General features: G+C 51.4%; 1 protein-coding gene and 2 long non-coding RNA genes across 7 annotated transcripts; 1 reads left to right on the top strand and 2 right to left on the bottom strand.

Annotated features, from left to right (window-relative positions):
• Window positions 1-2,635: 2,635 nt before the first annotated feature.
• On the bottom strand, window positions 2,636-6,388 carry LOC123330889. Its single transcript, XR_006547169.1, has 4 exons — window positions 5,974-6,388; window positions 5,371-5,563; window positions 4,145-4,334; window positions 2,636-2,739 (listed from the first exon to the last, which is right to left on the bottom strand). It is a non-coding gene; the product is annotated as an uncharacterized LOC123330889 (long non-coding RNA).
• HOXD3 (homeobox D3) lies at window positions 3,680-14,000 on the top strand. 5 transcript variants are annotated; one of them, XM_044933361.2, is made up of 4 exons: window positions 3,680-4,270; window positions 6,373-7,430; window positions 8,275-13,250; window positions 13,420-14,000. In XM_044933361.2, the coding sequence occupies exons 1-2, from the start codon at window positions 3,724-3,726 to the stop codon at window positions 7,128-7,130; spliced, it is 1,305 nt and encodes a 434-aa protein (XP_044789296.1). In that variant the 5' UTR covers window positions 3,680-3,723; the 3' UTR covers window positions 7,131-7,430; window positions 8,275-13,250; window positions 13,420-14,000. The 5 variants fall into 5 exon arrangements, with proteins under 5 accessions (XP_044789296.1, XP_044789289.1, XP_044789295.1 ...); XM_044933354.2 differs by having other exon boundaries at window positions 6,373-10,503; window positions 12,416-13,250; XM_044933360.2 differs by having other exon boundaries at window positions 6,373-12,520; window positions 12,966-13,250.
• On the bottom strand, window positions 12,471-13,365 carry LOC123330888. The gene is made up of 2 exons (XR_006547168.1): window positions 13,226-13,365; window positions 12,471-12,580 (listed from the first exon to the last, which is right to left on the bottom strand). It is a non-coding gene; the product is annotated as an uncharacterized LOC123330888 (long non-coding RNA).
• Window positions 14,001-14,206: the final 206 nt, after the last annotated feature.

Genomic DNA, 14,206 nt, shown 5'->3' with positions numbered 1-14,206 from the left:
GGGGATGCCCAGCAAGATTGGTGTCTGCCAGAAAGAGATCTGTGGGTTTCCAAGGCCCTGATTCAGGTAAAGCAGAGAAGCTCAGACCAGTTCAAACCTTAGAGGAAATAATAATAATAAAATGAAAGAAATAGAAGCAACCTGCACCCCAACGCCTACCCCTTCTCTCTCAAGTTGCACAGACTAATCCGACCCGTCCTTGATTTTACCACGATCGCAGCTCTATTCACCACCGAGAGACTGCAGCCGCCTCCCTCCCCAGCCCCCTCAGCCTTTGCGCGGCCACTGAGGGCGACGGGCGAACGCGCGCGGGGCCGGCCTTCGTGCGTCCGGCGAGCCTCCGGCCTGGCCTCCAAGGCTGTGGCGGGCGGCAGGTCTCCAGTCCCTGGCCAGGCTGCGCCCATCGCGTCCCGCGTCCGGCCGCCGAGCTGCTCCAGGAGGCCCGCAGAGGCCACTTTATATACTCCCCCTACTCCCCGGGCGCAGGGCCGGGAAAACTGCGGAGCAGGGAATTCTTTTGCTGCGCCTCCTCCTACGCAGAGCCTGTTCTCCACTTGTGAAAAGTGCCGGGCCTTGGGAAGTGTTTTTCTTTTCATTCCTTACTGAAGCGTTTACTGCAGCCGTGCTCGCAGTCATAAATTTTGCTACAAACCACAATGACAGGTGCATTGATATGCACCGTGAGAGCTCCAGCTGCTTAAGAACTCCGTCCCCCAGCCGCTTTGAGCGCCTTTTATTTATTCGGTATCATATTTAGATATTGATCCCGGGCAGAATTAAGTGCAGTGAGCAAGTATCAGGGTTCGGCTGATTCGGAGGCGCAGAGGGTGCGGCGGGGATCCGGCGGTGGTGGCTCCAAGGAGGCCGCCTCCCTTTCGGCTGAGGACCGTTTGGTCTGGCCGGCGGTTGGGCCTCCGAGCTGAGCTGGGCAACTTCCCGGGACCACGAGAAAAGAGCCAGCTAGATCCCATTTGGCGCGCCTGCCCTAGGAGGAGCGGAGGATGGTGCTGGCGGGGTTCTGGGGTGCCTGCCTTGGCCGGTGCTCTGGGCCAGGGGTGGGAGCAGGATTTGGGGGTAGAGGAGAGGAGGAGAGGAAAGGGCAGCTGAGGACTTCGAAGACCACCCCTCCCCCTACGCGGCTTAGTCTTCACCCCAAGGCATTTGGGTCCCGGGGCCCAAATGAGCAGAGGTACCAAAGGGCGAGAAAAGAAAGCCCTAAAGGAGGGGGGGGGGGCTCAAAAAGATGAGCCACTGAACAGTTGACCATTGTCCAAGTGATTTATGACCCGTTCCTGCTTCTTAGGTTCAAGCAGAGTTCACAAGGAGCAGCGATTTCTGGAAAGAAATAAGCTGCGGCTCTTTTTTAAACCAGTTTTGTAACAGTATTCTCAGGTTCTGTTTTAGGAAAGGTGATTTCTTTGGAGCTTTACATTTTGGGGTGATGGAAGAGGCTACAAAGTCCTTCTCAGTGAGGAGAGAGCTATTGCCCTTGCTTCTGGGGAAACGGACATTTGGGTGTGGGATCATCATGGAGTGACCCTTGAAATTCCTTAAGACAATGAAAACAGAAGAGGGAGAACAGACTCTAAGCTTACTCATGGAGCTGCCCAGTATTAGCACTTTTGAGGTCTGTACACAGACCTTTGTCTGGGAATATGCCATAGGAACAAATATATATGTAAAGCCATCTGTTTCAAAGACTTGGTCAGTTACTAAAGAGGCTATTTTACTGTGACTAGTCTACCTATCAAGATAAACTTGGTCACCCTGGGAGGCAAGAGAGGGGATGTTTTGCTTCCAATGTTGTAGATGGAATGACAAGCAGCATCAAGTTCTGGTGGTCTGAGTGTCAAAAGTGACCATTTTGACATCCAAAGAGCCCAAGGTTTAAGACTGGAAGCAGGATCCTAGAAAAATCCTAAGATCTAACCAAAGTCAGAGTAGTTTTTTGGCCTGGGGGCAAACACATATAAATATTAGTCACAAAATGAGGATGTAGCTTTCCATTTAATATTCAGTAGCTTTAAAAGTCAGATAATGATACAGAAATGAATGCAAGAAAGATTAAGACCAGCTTTGTTTGGTAGATATCCTAACTGCATACATTTAAGAACAATAATAGAAACTACTCCTAAAACATTACATCTGACTGTTCTTTCATTAAGAAGCACTTCTCTTATCAAGATTAATGGCATGCTCACTTATATTTTAAAACAAAATGAGCAACTATTCTACCAAATAAAGGCAAATGTGAAGAATTTAAGAACTTGAGTTAGGTTGTTTGGTGAAAATGGAAGGGAAATGAATGAATGGAGTTGTAGTACTAATGGTCAAATCCGTTAGGCCCTAAGTTGTCTAGATAATGTGGTCTGTCATGATGACCATGATGGAAACCAGGGAGTTTTGGGGAAGGCGAGTTGACTGAAAGGTGAGATTAAGAATTCAGATCTAGGAGCTGACCAATGAGTTTTCTTTATCAAGCAGATGAAAGTGGTTGAATAGTGCTGGTTACACTTTAACTCATTAGGGGCTTTCAGAAGGAGAAGGGGGTAGGTGAGAAGGTAAACCCCCCATCAAGAGTCAAAGGACACAAAAAGGGTAGAATTTTTCTTAGTTTTTTTTTTTTTTTTAATTCTTCTAATTCTACGTCCATTCATTATGCCATAAGAGGTCTCTCATTGGTTGTAGGTTGGAGGTGGAGTGGAATGGCTGATCAAGAGCAGAGGTCAATAGCAGTATCTATTCATACAATGGATGCAGGATTAAAATTATAAAGTTAGAACATAAAGCATTTTTTATTCACCCATGCTGTATGCATTTCAAATTCTAAATCTCTTATTTCCAATGATATCTATTTAAAAGTAGTGGACTACAAAGTAAAGCATCTAGAAAAATGTAGAAGAGAAGAAACTTCTTTAGCCTCAAAATAACTCTGGGAGTCTTTAAGTCTTCTTCTTGGGTTTTATCTCCTAGTAGATTTCACAGTGCTGACCCATGTGCTAACTGGCCGACTCTGACCCATTCACCGGAGAGTGGACTATCTGGTTCTCTGTGAAAGATGCTGTGATTTTGAAACCAGGTGGGGGAGATACTTTTTTTTTTTTTAGAGTGCCAGCTGTTCTGAGGGTTAATAGACTTTTCTTTTGCCCATCACATCCCTGGGATGACCTATGATTAACTGATTGATCCATTCATTCATTCACTCATTCAACATGCATTTACTGCACTTAACTGCATGTGGTGCATTGGGCTGGATGTTAGGAATATGTAGGTGAATAAGACACAGTGCCTACCTGCAGAAAGCTCAAAGTCTAGTGAGAGAATCAGTCATTAAAATGTATAGGCCATAAGTGCTTTTCTATGCAGTTTCAAAGGCTAAACTGACAATCTTGGAGAAAGAAAATTGTATCTGGGAAAAAAAATTAACTCCTTCCCTTGGATGAAGGGGAGTCTTTTCTTGTGGTTTATGAGAAATTCCTTCTGACATTTCCAAGGGTTCAAATAAATTGAACTTCATAAAAATCCCAGATCCTCCTACTATGAAGTGGGTGGGAAGCAGAGAGCCTGGGCTAGTCCTTCTGTATTGACTGGTCTTGCCAATGACAGTCCCTCTGGGGCCTCTCACTTTTCTTCTTTGCAGGTTATCTGGAGCCTGGGGCTGCCCCAGCTCTCTCAGGATTTGGTAGACATTGGAGGTGGTGGTGAAGGAGACAGTGGTGGTCAATGTTATTTGAGCAGGGTCAGCAGGCCCCAGAGGTTCCTGAGTACACGATGCAGAAGGCTGCTTACTATGAGAACCCAGGACTCTTCGGAGGCTATGGCTACAGCAAAGCTGCTGATACTTATGGCTATAGTGCCCCCCATCAGCCTTATCCACCCCCTGCTGCTGCCAACTCCATGGACACTGATTACCCAGGCTCTGCCTGCTCCATCCAGAGCTCTGCGCCTCTCCGAGCCCCAGCCCATAAGGCGGCTGAACTCAATGGAAGCTGCATGAGGCCTGGCACTGGGAACAGCCAAGGTGGGGGTGGTGGCAGCCAGCCTCCAGGTCTGAACTCAGAGCAGCAGCCACCACAGCCCCCTCCACCGCCACCACCACCAGCCCTGCCCCCATCCTCTCCCACCAACCCTGGAGGTGGAGTACCTGCCAAGAAGGCCAAAGGTGGGCCCAATGCTTCTGGCTCCTCAGCCACCATCAGCAAGCAGATCTTTCCCTGGATGAAAGAGTCCCGCCAGAACTCCAAGCAGAAGAACAGCTGTGCCACTGCAGGTAGCCCTCTGAGGGGCCTCATCTCTGGGCTTTCCTCCAGATTGACCCCAAGAAGCTAGCTCACCTAGGAATTAAGAGGCTCAGGGCTGGACGTACAACTTTGGAGGCCATATGTGTAAACTTGCAATGCAGAAATTGTGGGGTTTTTTTGGCCATACTGCATGGCTTTGAGGGATCTCAGTGCCCTGACTGGGGGCTGCAGGGATTGAACCCAGGCCATGGCAGTGAAAGTGCTGAATCCTAACCACTGGACCACCAGGGAGCTCCCTGTTCTTTCTTTTTAGTGTCTCTGGTTGTGGTCATATCCTTACAGTGACAGGGTGCTGATGTCCACTCCAGGCTGCTGGCACCACTGCTGGACATGTCTCATAGTTATTCATAGACAGCTCTTCCTTATACTGCCCTAATATCTGGACTGCTGGTCATAACTCAACTCCTTCCAGCCAATAGATCTTCAAAACTTGAAGATAGGTACTATGATCCCCAAGCCCAGGGGGTGATATAGCCCATATCACATGAATCCCACTTCCTTAAATTAATAAGAACTAAAAGGCTATTGAACACTATGTTAAGAATCATGTTAAGTGCTTTACAAGCACTGTCTAATTTTCCAAAGAACCCTTTGAGGTAGGTATTAATAAAACATCCATTTTAACAGATAAGGAAAATGTTAGAGATGATAAGTCACTTGCCCAAGATAACTAAACTACCAAATGGCACACCTGGGGAATTCCCTGGTGGTTCAGTGATTAAGGACTGTGTACTTTGACTGCCGAAGGGCACAGGTTCAATCCCTGGCTGGGGAACTAAGATCCTGAAAGCTGAAAGGCAAGGCCAACCCTTTCCTGCCCTAACAAAACAAAATAACATGTACAAAAAACAAAACCTCAAATGGCATATCTCAGGCCACTCCCACTCAATTCTCCCCCTCCCAGGAAATCCCTAACCTGGAGGCTCATATCCTAGGGCAAGAGGCTGTACTCTGAAACAGGAGCAGCCTTGGGTTTTTTCCCTGGAAAGGGAGACTCTGGTGTTGAGAAAAATTTCCCTAGGTCCGTTTAGTCTGTGTGGAAGAAGGGCAGGACCAGCAGCTCTGAGACCTTCTGCCACTCTCTGCTCAGCTTGCTTGATTCCTGAACTTTTCTGGCCTTGTGTTCTCTGATGCACTTTTTATCTTCAGGTAGATGAACTTGCTCCCAGGTCCAGGGCTAGCTTGAGGTGTAGTTAGCTTGGGATGTACTTGGTTTGTTATCAGATCTCCGGTTTGCCTGCTGCTCTTTGGGGCTGCTGCTCCTAGTGGGAAAGAGTCTTTAAGTCTTGTAAGCTCCTTCTCCTTCTGCCCCTCCTTCCTAGCTGCAGGCCTAGGCCCTCCCTCCCAGGAGAAATCCATTTGTCTTCCTAGGGAGGGAGTGGACAAGCTGCTGAGAGGTGGCAGGGGTGGGGGAAACCACTGCTGAAGCTGCTGCTCCCAGCACTGTAATACTCAAAATATGCCCAGCCTGGCCTTGAATGCCCTAAAAATCTGGGGCTATATTTTCATGGTATGTCACCTCCTTGCATTTGAGTACTGGGCCCATGGGTGCAGTTGAGCTGGAGTGAGCTGCCAAGATCGCCACCCTCATTCCATGCTTGGGGTGCTTTGCCCAGGATCCAGCCTCTGAGCAAGGCAGTTTGAGGCTGCCTCCAACATTCCCCCCACCTACCTTCCCAGCAGCAGTGGCTGGAAGGAGTGTTCAAAGTGAAGTCTGGCCCTTCTTTGACAGGGCGGGAGGCCTTACCAGCTGCTACTAGTCTCTCATTAAACTCCTCCTCAGCCTTGGGAACGGGATGATGGACTAGGCTGAAGGGGAAGGGGTGGGCTGAATGAGTTGGACTTCAGAAGGCAGATGGGAGTTTCAGGTGCCACTGATAGGTAGGCCTGGGGCCTTTGAGTTCTGGGAATCTCTTGGAATCTCACCGCTCTAACGCCCCTCCCTCGCTCCAGCCAGGATTAAAATGGGGCGGGGGGAGGAAGAGGAAGGAGTCAGGGAAGCACCCCTCTACGGCCCAGGGTGTCCCCACATCTCCTGCTCAGCGACCTCTCTCTCTCCCTCCCGGCCCAGGAGAGAGCTGCGAAGACAAGAGCCCGCCGGGCCCAGCGTCCAAGAGGGTGCGCACGGCGTACACAAGTGCACAGCTGGTGGAGCTGGAAAAGGAATTCCACTTCAACCGCTACTTGTGCCGGCCACGCCGCGTGGAGATGGCCAACCTGCTGAACCTCACCGAGCGGCAGATCAAGATCTGGTTCCAGAACCGGCGCATGAAGTACAAGAAGGACCAGAAGGCCAAGGGCATCCTGCACTCGCCGGCGGGTCAGTCTCCGGAGCGCAGCCCACCGCTCGGCGGCGCCGCGGGCCACGTGGCCTACTCAGGGCAGCTGCCACCCGTGCCCGGCCTGGCCTACGACGCGCCATCGCCGCCCGCCTTCGCCAAATCTCAGCCCAACATGTACGGCTTGGCCGCCTACACGGCGCCGCTCAGCAGCTGCTTGCCTCAGCAGAAGCGCTACGCGGCGCCCGAGTTCGAGCCCCACCCCATGGCGAGCAACGGCGGCGGCTTCGCCAGCGCCAACCTGCAGGGCAGCCCGGTGTACGTGGGCGGCAACTTCGTCGACTCCATGGCGCCCGCGTCCGGCCCCGTCTTCAACCTGGGCCACCTCTCGCACCCCTCTTCGGCCAGCGTGGACTACAGTTGCGCCGCGCAGATTCCAGGCAACCACCACCACGGACCGTGTGACCCTCATCCCACCTACACAGATCTCTCGGCCCACCACTCGTCTCAGGGACGCCTGCCCGAGGCCCCCAAACTGACGCATCTGTAGCGGCCGCCACCGGCCCGAACTCGCGGCGCGATTACCTCTTTGGCTTTGATGGCGGGGGTGGCGGGCGGGGCCCGCGGGGCAGCTCGGTGACCTCCCCACTCCCTCGCTCTGGCCCGGTCCGCTGCCTCCCGGTCTCTGGGCCAACAGCGGCCGAGGCGCAGGCGCCTGGGCCTCCTTTCCAGGCGCACCCTGCTTTGGGTGACTCGCCGTAAATCAGCCCTAAGGATTCTCCGCTGTTAAACCTCACAGTGCCACATACTGCGGACCGAGGGACTCTAATCTGGTAATGGTGTCCCGAAGGTAAGTCTGAGATCCATCGGCGGCGCGCCTCGCAGAGGGTCCGGGCCTAGCCCGCGTCTAGTTTAGTTGCGGAGACCTTAATTTATATGCTTCTTCCCGTCCCATAAGAATTGCATCGGACTCAACGATCTGTATTTATTATTTGAAGCGAGTCATTTCGTTTTCCTGATTATTTATCCTCGTCTTAATGTATTTATGTGTATATTCGTAGAGTTCTCCAGCCGAGTTTAGGAACGCGCTCCCGGGCCGCGGGGGGCCACATATCACCTCTTTAGTCCCCTTGGTCTGAACTAGTTGAGAGAGTAGTTTTGAACAGTTGTTAACCGTGGCTGGTGTTTGTAGTTGTAAAGGATTAAGACCGCAAATTGTCCTTCACGGGTAGAGTCAGGCGGCCCTATGGCGTGGCACGACACCCGTTATTCTTTTCCCAACAGCCACAGCCCTCGCCACAGTTTATTGATTTCAAATTGTCTGGTACTATTTGAACAAATATTTAGAATAAAAAATTTCTCAGTCGGAAGTGTATCTGTGTTAATCACGCACATTTGCAAGTAGATCACTCTGCCTTTTTCTTGTGCACAATCCCAGAGGAACCCCGCCCCCCGCCCCCCACCCCCCACCCCCCACCCCCCACCCCCATAGGCTAACCCTGTGAAACATTGTTTCCACTTACTTGGAATCCTGTACACAAATTGGTTCTGGGGAATACTTGATTACTTTCTAGCTATTGACTTCAGAGGGTGCGATATCTGAAGATGCAAACCTAGAAATGTTCTGGGTGGGATGATCTGGGTAGGGTGTTTCTCTGCTGCCTGTTTTGCTGTTTCTACCGCCCTCTTTCTAGATACAGATCCACCTTTTTAGGTTGCACTTACATTGGGGAGGCCAGAGCTCACTTCTCTGCATTAAGTAGTTAAAAAAAACTTTGAAAGAAAACTGACAATCAAAGAAAAGATATGAGAAGTCATAAGAAGAACTGAACAATGAAAAAGCTAAGATGCAGAAAAAGAAACGATCATTTGAAGCCATGCACCTAAGCTTTTTCTGTCGGAAATGCCCTCACGATTTTTTCCTTATAGAAATCAGTGATTCATTTCTAAAGAAAACAAACGTTCCCCACGATGTAAAGTAATAAAAGTTTCATTAATGGAACATAATAAGTATAAACACTTTGTTTACTCCTGTTTCTTTGTACAAAATGGGCAAAATGTCTTCGAGGATTTATAACCGTTTTGTAAATATTAGCGTGGTTTTAACTGGGGCGGACTGCTTACACCGGCTTCTCTAGGAGGAGGCACTCGGAGAACGCCTTCAGATAAGGTTCGATTCTTTTGTATTTCAGCAAAGTCGGCCCACGCATCTCTATTTGGTTTGACAAATAATGCAACTCCTACTACATCCCCGGTGACATGAGGTGAAATTTCTATTGTGTGGAAATCATTTAACTTCTAATCTTCTGGTGGAACAACAATCGTTTCTATTTGGATGTTTGTGTTTCGCTAAATAATGATGGCTCAAAATAATATTTAGTTTCCTTGTTCCTTTGTGCTGTTTTTAAAATGGCATGTTAGTTTGGGGGCGGGAGGGAATTATCCTTTTTGCTAAATTTCACTTTATCTGAGCAGGTTTAAAGTATACATGTTGTAGAAGTGTATCAAAAGAATAAATGACTTCAACCGAAGGGATATTTTACCCACGTTCAAGGCTTAAAATTGTTTTTCTATGAAATTTGCATCCATAGGCAGAATTTCTAATTGTCTTGTAAGAAATTATTTTTTAAAGCTATTAGGGAAATCAAAGGAGAGCTTGCTGCCTTGCAGGGATTACAACCTTTCTTAACTGGCTAAATATTAAATAGATGAATTGTCAGGCTGTTTAGATTCAGCCCGGTTTTCCCCTTCATCTCCTCTTCCTACCATAAATAATAATAAAAAATACATAATGCATCACGGCTTCAGGCGTTTTCCAGCGCGGTGTGTTACCGCAGGAGTATCTGCTGAGTCTGCGGGTGTCTGCAAGGCCCCAAGTGTCATCTGCGGCTTAGGGTTTCATGGATTAGATTTTAAACGGTGTCTGGCCCGGTTGACATCAGCCTCCTCGCACGCTCAGGCTCCAAAGAAGCGCGGGCTTGGGAGCTCCCTTTCCAAGCAGCTGCAGCTGCCCCAAAGCACCCCCTCGCTAGCAGAGTGGGAGTCCTCTCCCACCTCTGGAGAAAGGTTCCCCGAGGCTTCCGGGAGCGACTCGGATGGATGCGTTCCTGCCTCTGGCGTGAGCGTCATGTGATGACCACAATCGGTCGCTCAGGGCGCGAGTGGGGGCGGCGGCCAGTCTTGGGAAGGCCCTTCCCGCGCGGCCGCCAGCCAGGGCGAGAGCGGAGCCCGCGCACAGCCATTTAAAACTGCATGAATTATAAACAAGCCGCCTTGGCCTTCGCCATGAATTCTGCTCTTTTTGAGCCTGCAATTAGTGTTAGGAAGCACCGGAGTCTAAACACAACCAAACACCCTCTGAAGGGTCCAAGTGCCCGAGGTTGCAAAGCTTTATTTATTTCTCATTGCTACCCCCTCCGCGGCCCGAGGTTTGCGCCCAGAGTCTCCTCCTCCCCCGTCACCGCCGGCGGTACGCAGCCGGCTGGGTTCCCGCTCCGCGAGGGAAGGTCACAATAGCTGCTCTATCGGCGGAGGCGCCCGCCTCCCCCCCCCCCCCCTCGGGTCTCGGGAAGGCAGAGAAAGGACGGTGGGGGAGGGGAGCTCGGGCCGGCAATGGCGCCCCAGGCCCAGGCCGCTCCTTCTCCCGCGGAGGACCTGCAGCGGGAAGAGGCACGTCTGCAGCGGAAAGACACTGCCACTCCAGACCGAGGCTTCTTCCCGGGAGCGGCGCGCGGGCTCTGTGGGGAGCTCACCACGGCCTCGAGGAGGCTGCTCGCTGGCCCCTAGCCGCCGCGCGCTGCTGGATCGAGGGCGCCCGCAGCAGCGGGCCTTCCGGGAGCAGCGTCGCCATTGTGAGCGCGGCTTCCCACGGGCCCCGCGGCGGGGAGGCCGCACAAAGGCGGCAAGGCGTCCGACACCCGCAGGTGGGGAGGGGCCGGCCTCGTTGCGGACCTTGGGCTCGGGGAGGTTAACCCCTTTGCCCAAGGGGAGGAAATGGCTCTTTGGCTCTGGTCGTGGCCGGCTCTGCCTTTTTTTCGCCCCCCTACTTAGACCCATTGGAGGGAGGTCTTATCAGGGAGGTTGTGGGCGATTCTTCTGGGACCTGAAGAAAGGGGTCAGGGCCCCAAGCCCAGGCCTATGGATGGGGGTGGAAGTCATTTGGGAGCCCCCTAGTCCGTCTTGCCAATCAAACGTGAATTAAAGCAGGGTTGAGATGAAGTGGCTGGAATGACCAGCTGCAGAATGAGAGCTGGGGGTGGGAAAAGATTTAGGGACAGGGAGAGCCTGCCCTGGCTACCAAGGAGAAACTCAGGACCCAGCCTGCAGTGGAGTGAGAAAACCCTACTGAGTTAGCCAAGGGGATAGAGAAGTTGCAGAGGAAAGGTGGCAAGAAAGGGCAGTAACACATTCTACCTCCTGGCTTTCAGACCTCAGCCTTATCTAAGGACCTCACAGAGAAAAATCCTTCTCAGATGGAATCATTTGTTAGCTATCCATTTTGTACCATTTCTTTGTACAGGCTTTCAAATAAGAGGGAGAGAATACAGAGCAAGTGCTTGCCCCTTGGTGCAGCCTCAAGCCTAGTCCCTATCAGAGACACATCAGCCAAATTGGTTTCCCAGGCCCCAGAGGCTGCTAACCTTGCTGAAAAGCATTTTTAAATTTGTATCTGTAAGGAGTATTTTAAACATGGTAATTAACCATACTAGTTACTCATCCCTCTCCCTCCCCCATTCTGTACCAGCCAACTGACCCTTGAGTGAAGTGGTCTTCTCAGCCAGCAGGCTTGAGCACCTAGGCTCCCCATCTGTTGAGGCTTTTCATTAGGGAGGGTGAAGAGGATGTGTGTGTGGGTGTATGTTTGAATAACAAAGGAGAAACCCAACATTCTAAAAAAGTGTTTCTCTGCTTGACCTGGGGGAGCCAGAAGCCTGTTTACACTATGGATATTCAAGGGACATCCCAGGCCTGTTTTGACTTTATCCTGAGAATTAGTTGAAACTGCCTCCTGAAGTCAAGAATGGGTTAATCCCAGTTACAGAATCCAGGAAGGTCCTCTTCATCTGGCAACTCTTGGCATTACTCTGGTCCTTCTTTCAGAAACTGTAGGAAAAGAACAGGATGAACAGCAGTTCATATTAAGTAAATAAAAAGAGAAACATAAGGCTCCAGTTCCCACAGGCCTATAGCCTGATTACTTCAGGGCACTGCAACTTTCTAGAGAGGGGATGTAGCTATGGCTTGGGTGAGTGGGCCTATCCCTTGACACTTCAGGCACAGGGAAGTGAGACTGAGTGGCCAGCTGCACCCATAGCACCTCTGAGGACTGGCTCTCTTAGAGCTCTCTTGTAGAAGGTCTGGATGGAGAGAAAAAAGATAGGGTAGATGAATCCTGTGCACTTACTGCATTGGTGATGCTGGTGGTAGAGAAGATCATCACAGAGGATGAAATCTTAGTTATCACTGCTCCCTTGTCTTCTACTCCAGCTACAAAGCCCTTTATTTTGGATGCCCAGAGTTGACCAAATGGATTTATGTGCCTGGCCCCAAACCCATTCCTAAACATTTCACTCAGGTCTCATACTCACCTTGGCAAATTGGGAAAGTACCAAGATAAGTCAAAGATCCATTTTCAGGCCAGGCCCAGCCTTCTGAAGCACAGTAAACAAAAGGTTTCCACACATGAAGAACCAAGGTTAATGGATGTCCAGTCATTTGCAGTAGCAGAAGCAGGTGAAGGGTTCCCAGAAGATCAGCATGGTGGGAGATATTACAGAAGTCTTCTTGTCCCAGATCTTGTGGTAAAATCTCTTCTTCTTCCTGCTCATTGCTCAGTCATGACTCTTTGCTACTCTATGGACTGTAGCCTCGCAGACTCCTCTGTCCATGGGATTTCCCAGGCAAGAATATTGGAGTGGGTTGCCATTTCCTCCTCCAGGGGTAAGTCTCTTGAATGGTTCCTATATCTAGTTGGGGTCATTTTATATGGAAGAATAATATCTGGAAAATCATGAGAATAGGATTTTAACATTAGTAAGAGCCCAAAGAGGAGATCTTAATTGAAACCAGGATGCATAGAGAACCCTGGTACAGAGGCAGTGTTTTAGGTGGGGAAGCCGGGCTAAAATCCGTCTAAGAGTGCCTGTTGGACCAAGGCCTTTTTGAAGGAGGCGATGAGAGTCCCTGACTTATGAGGAGACAGGGAGAAGGCCTTCTGATGGCTCTCCTGGTAGGAAAGCTACCCTAAAATACCACACCCCTCCTCGTCTCCACAAGGGCCTGAAGGCCAAATGACCGGGAAAGTGGGTCGGTTGGGTTGAACTCCAGGCAGTGGCAGAGCCAGAACTGACCTCTTTCACCCGCGTCTGCTAACCCCTTGGGGCAGCAACGATGCCATCTCCGTCGCCGGCAAAAACACACAAAGGAGGCCCCCACCCAGGCTCGAACCTGGGGGCACACTGGAGAGAGGGCTGGCGTGGACCCCGAGTTGGACAGCCTCCCACCCCCACGGGGAACAATAGCTGCCGCCTCCCCGGGGCAGTGGGGCGGTCGCGCCGCACAAAGGCCGGCTCGGCTAGCGCCATGTGACGCGCTCGACCCGCTCTCACAGCGCGGCGCGGCGGACGGGAGGGTGTTCCGACCCACCTGAACACTTTCCGAAAGACAAACGGTAAGTTAATCACCCAACCGGCTGGCGACCGCGTCCCCCTGGCCCGCGGGGAGGCCAGGGGAGGGGCTGGGGTGAAGGCCTGCTCTGCGTGTGTGTCTAGGCTGGGGGCGGGAGAGGTTAGTTCTATTAAGAGTTCATCAATCACCGGTGTGCACTTTTCGCTCGACAGCGGTTCCTCCTACTTCGGAGCAAGTCCGGGCCAGCTGGGATCCGACCAGAAACCGCAAGCGGAGGAGACGCGGGTACGCAGGCTGCGGGTAACGGAGGGCGCGACCTGCCGCCCCGCGCTCTGCAGCGCCAGGCCCGAGGGTAGCGCCGCCCGGTCCTCCCCGCTCCAGGGACGGCAGCCGCCCAGCAGCCCCGCCCGCGGGCCAGGCAGGGCGCCGGGTGCCCCGAGCGTCCCGGCCCCACCTCCACGCCCCACCTCCGCGCACTTCCCGCTTGCCCCAGTGACACCCTTCACCGCTGCTGTCCCCCCAGAAAGGGACAAACCCGTCTCTGAGGGCAGGACGAGAGAAAACCTCAATAGGTGGAAAGGTTCTTGCAAATACTTTTATTTAAGAGTTTTATAAAGGATGTCCCAAAGGATCAGAATTCAGGGGAGACGCTGAACGAGTTCTCTCATTGACCTTCAGGACTATTTCCTATTTGTATGGGAGGAAAGAGGTTAAGAACCCCTGTTGAACTTGGAACTAAACTTGAATGCAATTTAAAATAACCATTAAAATACACTTAAAACACTAACCACAATGATATGCCTCTTCTCTCTTTTGTGATATGAGGGAAGGCTTGGAGTAGTTGTACTTTAGCTGTTGGGGGTTCATTTTAGAAACACCGTGAAGGAGCAGACTACAGCTGGGGGCGAGGGGCAGGCTTCAGGCAGAGCTGTTCACAGCAGGAAGGCCTGGGTGAGGGGGTGGGGAAGCACTCTTATACCCCTCTTGAGTGGCACCCGC

Source organism: Bubalus bubalis, chromosome 2 (assembly GCF_019923935.1).
Source record: "Bubalus bubalis isolate 160015118507 breed Murrah chromosome 2, NDDB_SH_1, whole genome shotgun sequence".
NCBI classification, from domain to species: Eukaryota; Metazoa; Chordata; class Mammalia; order Artiodactyla; family Bovidae; genus Bubalus; species Bubalus bubalis.
Note: the sequence above shows the minus strand (reverse complement) of the source record. Positions and strands in the feature narration are given on the sequence as shown.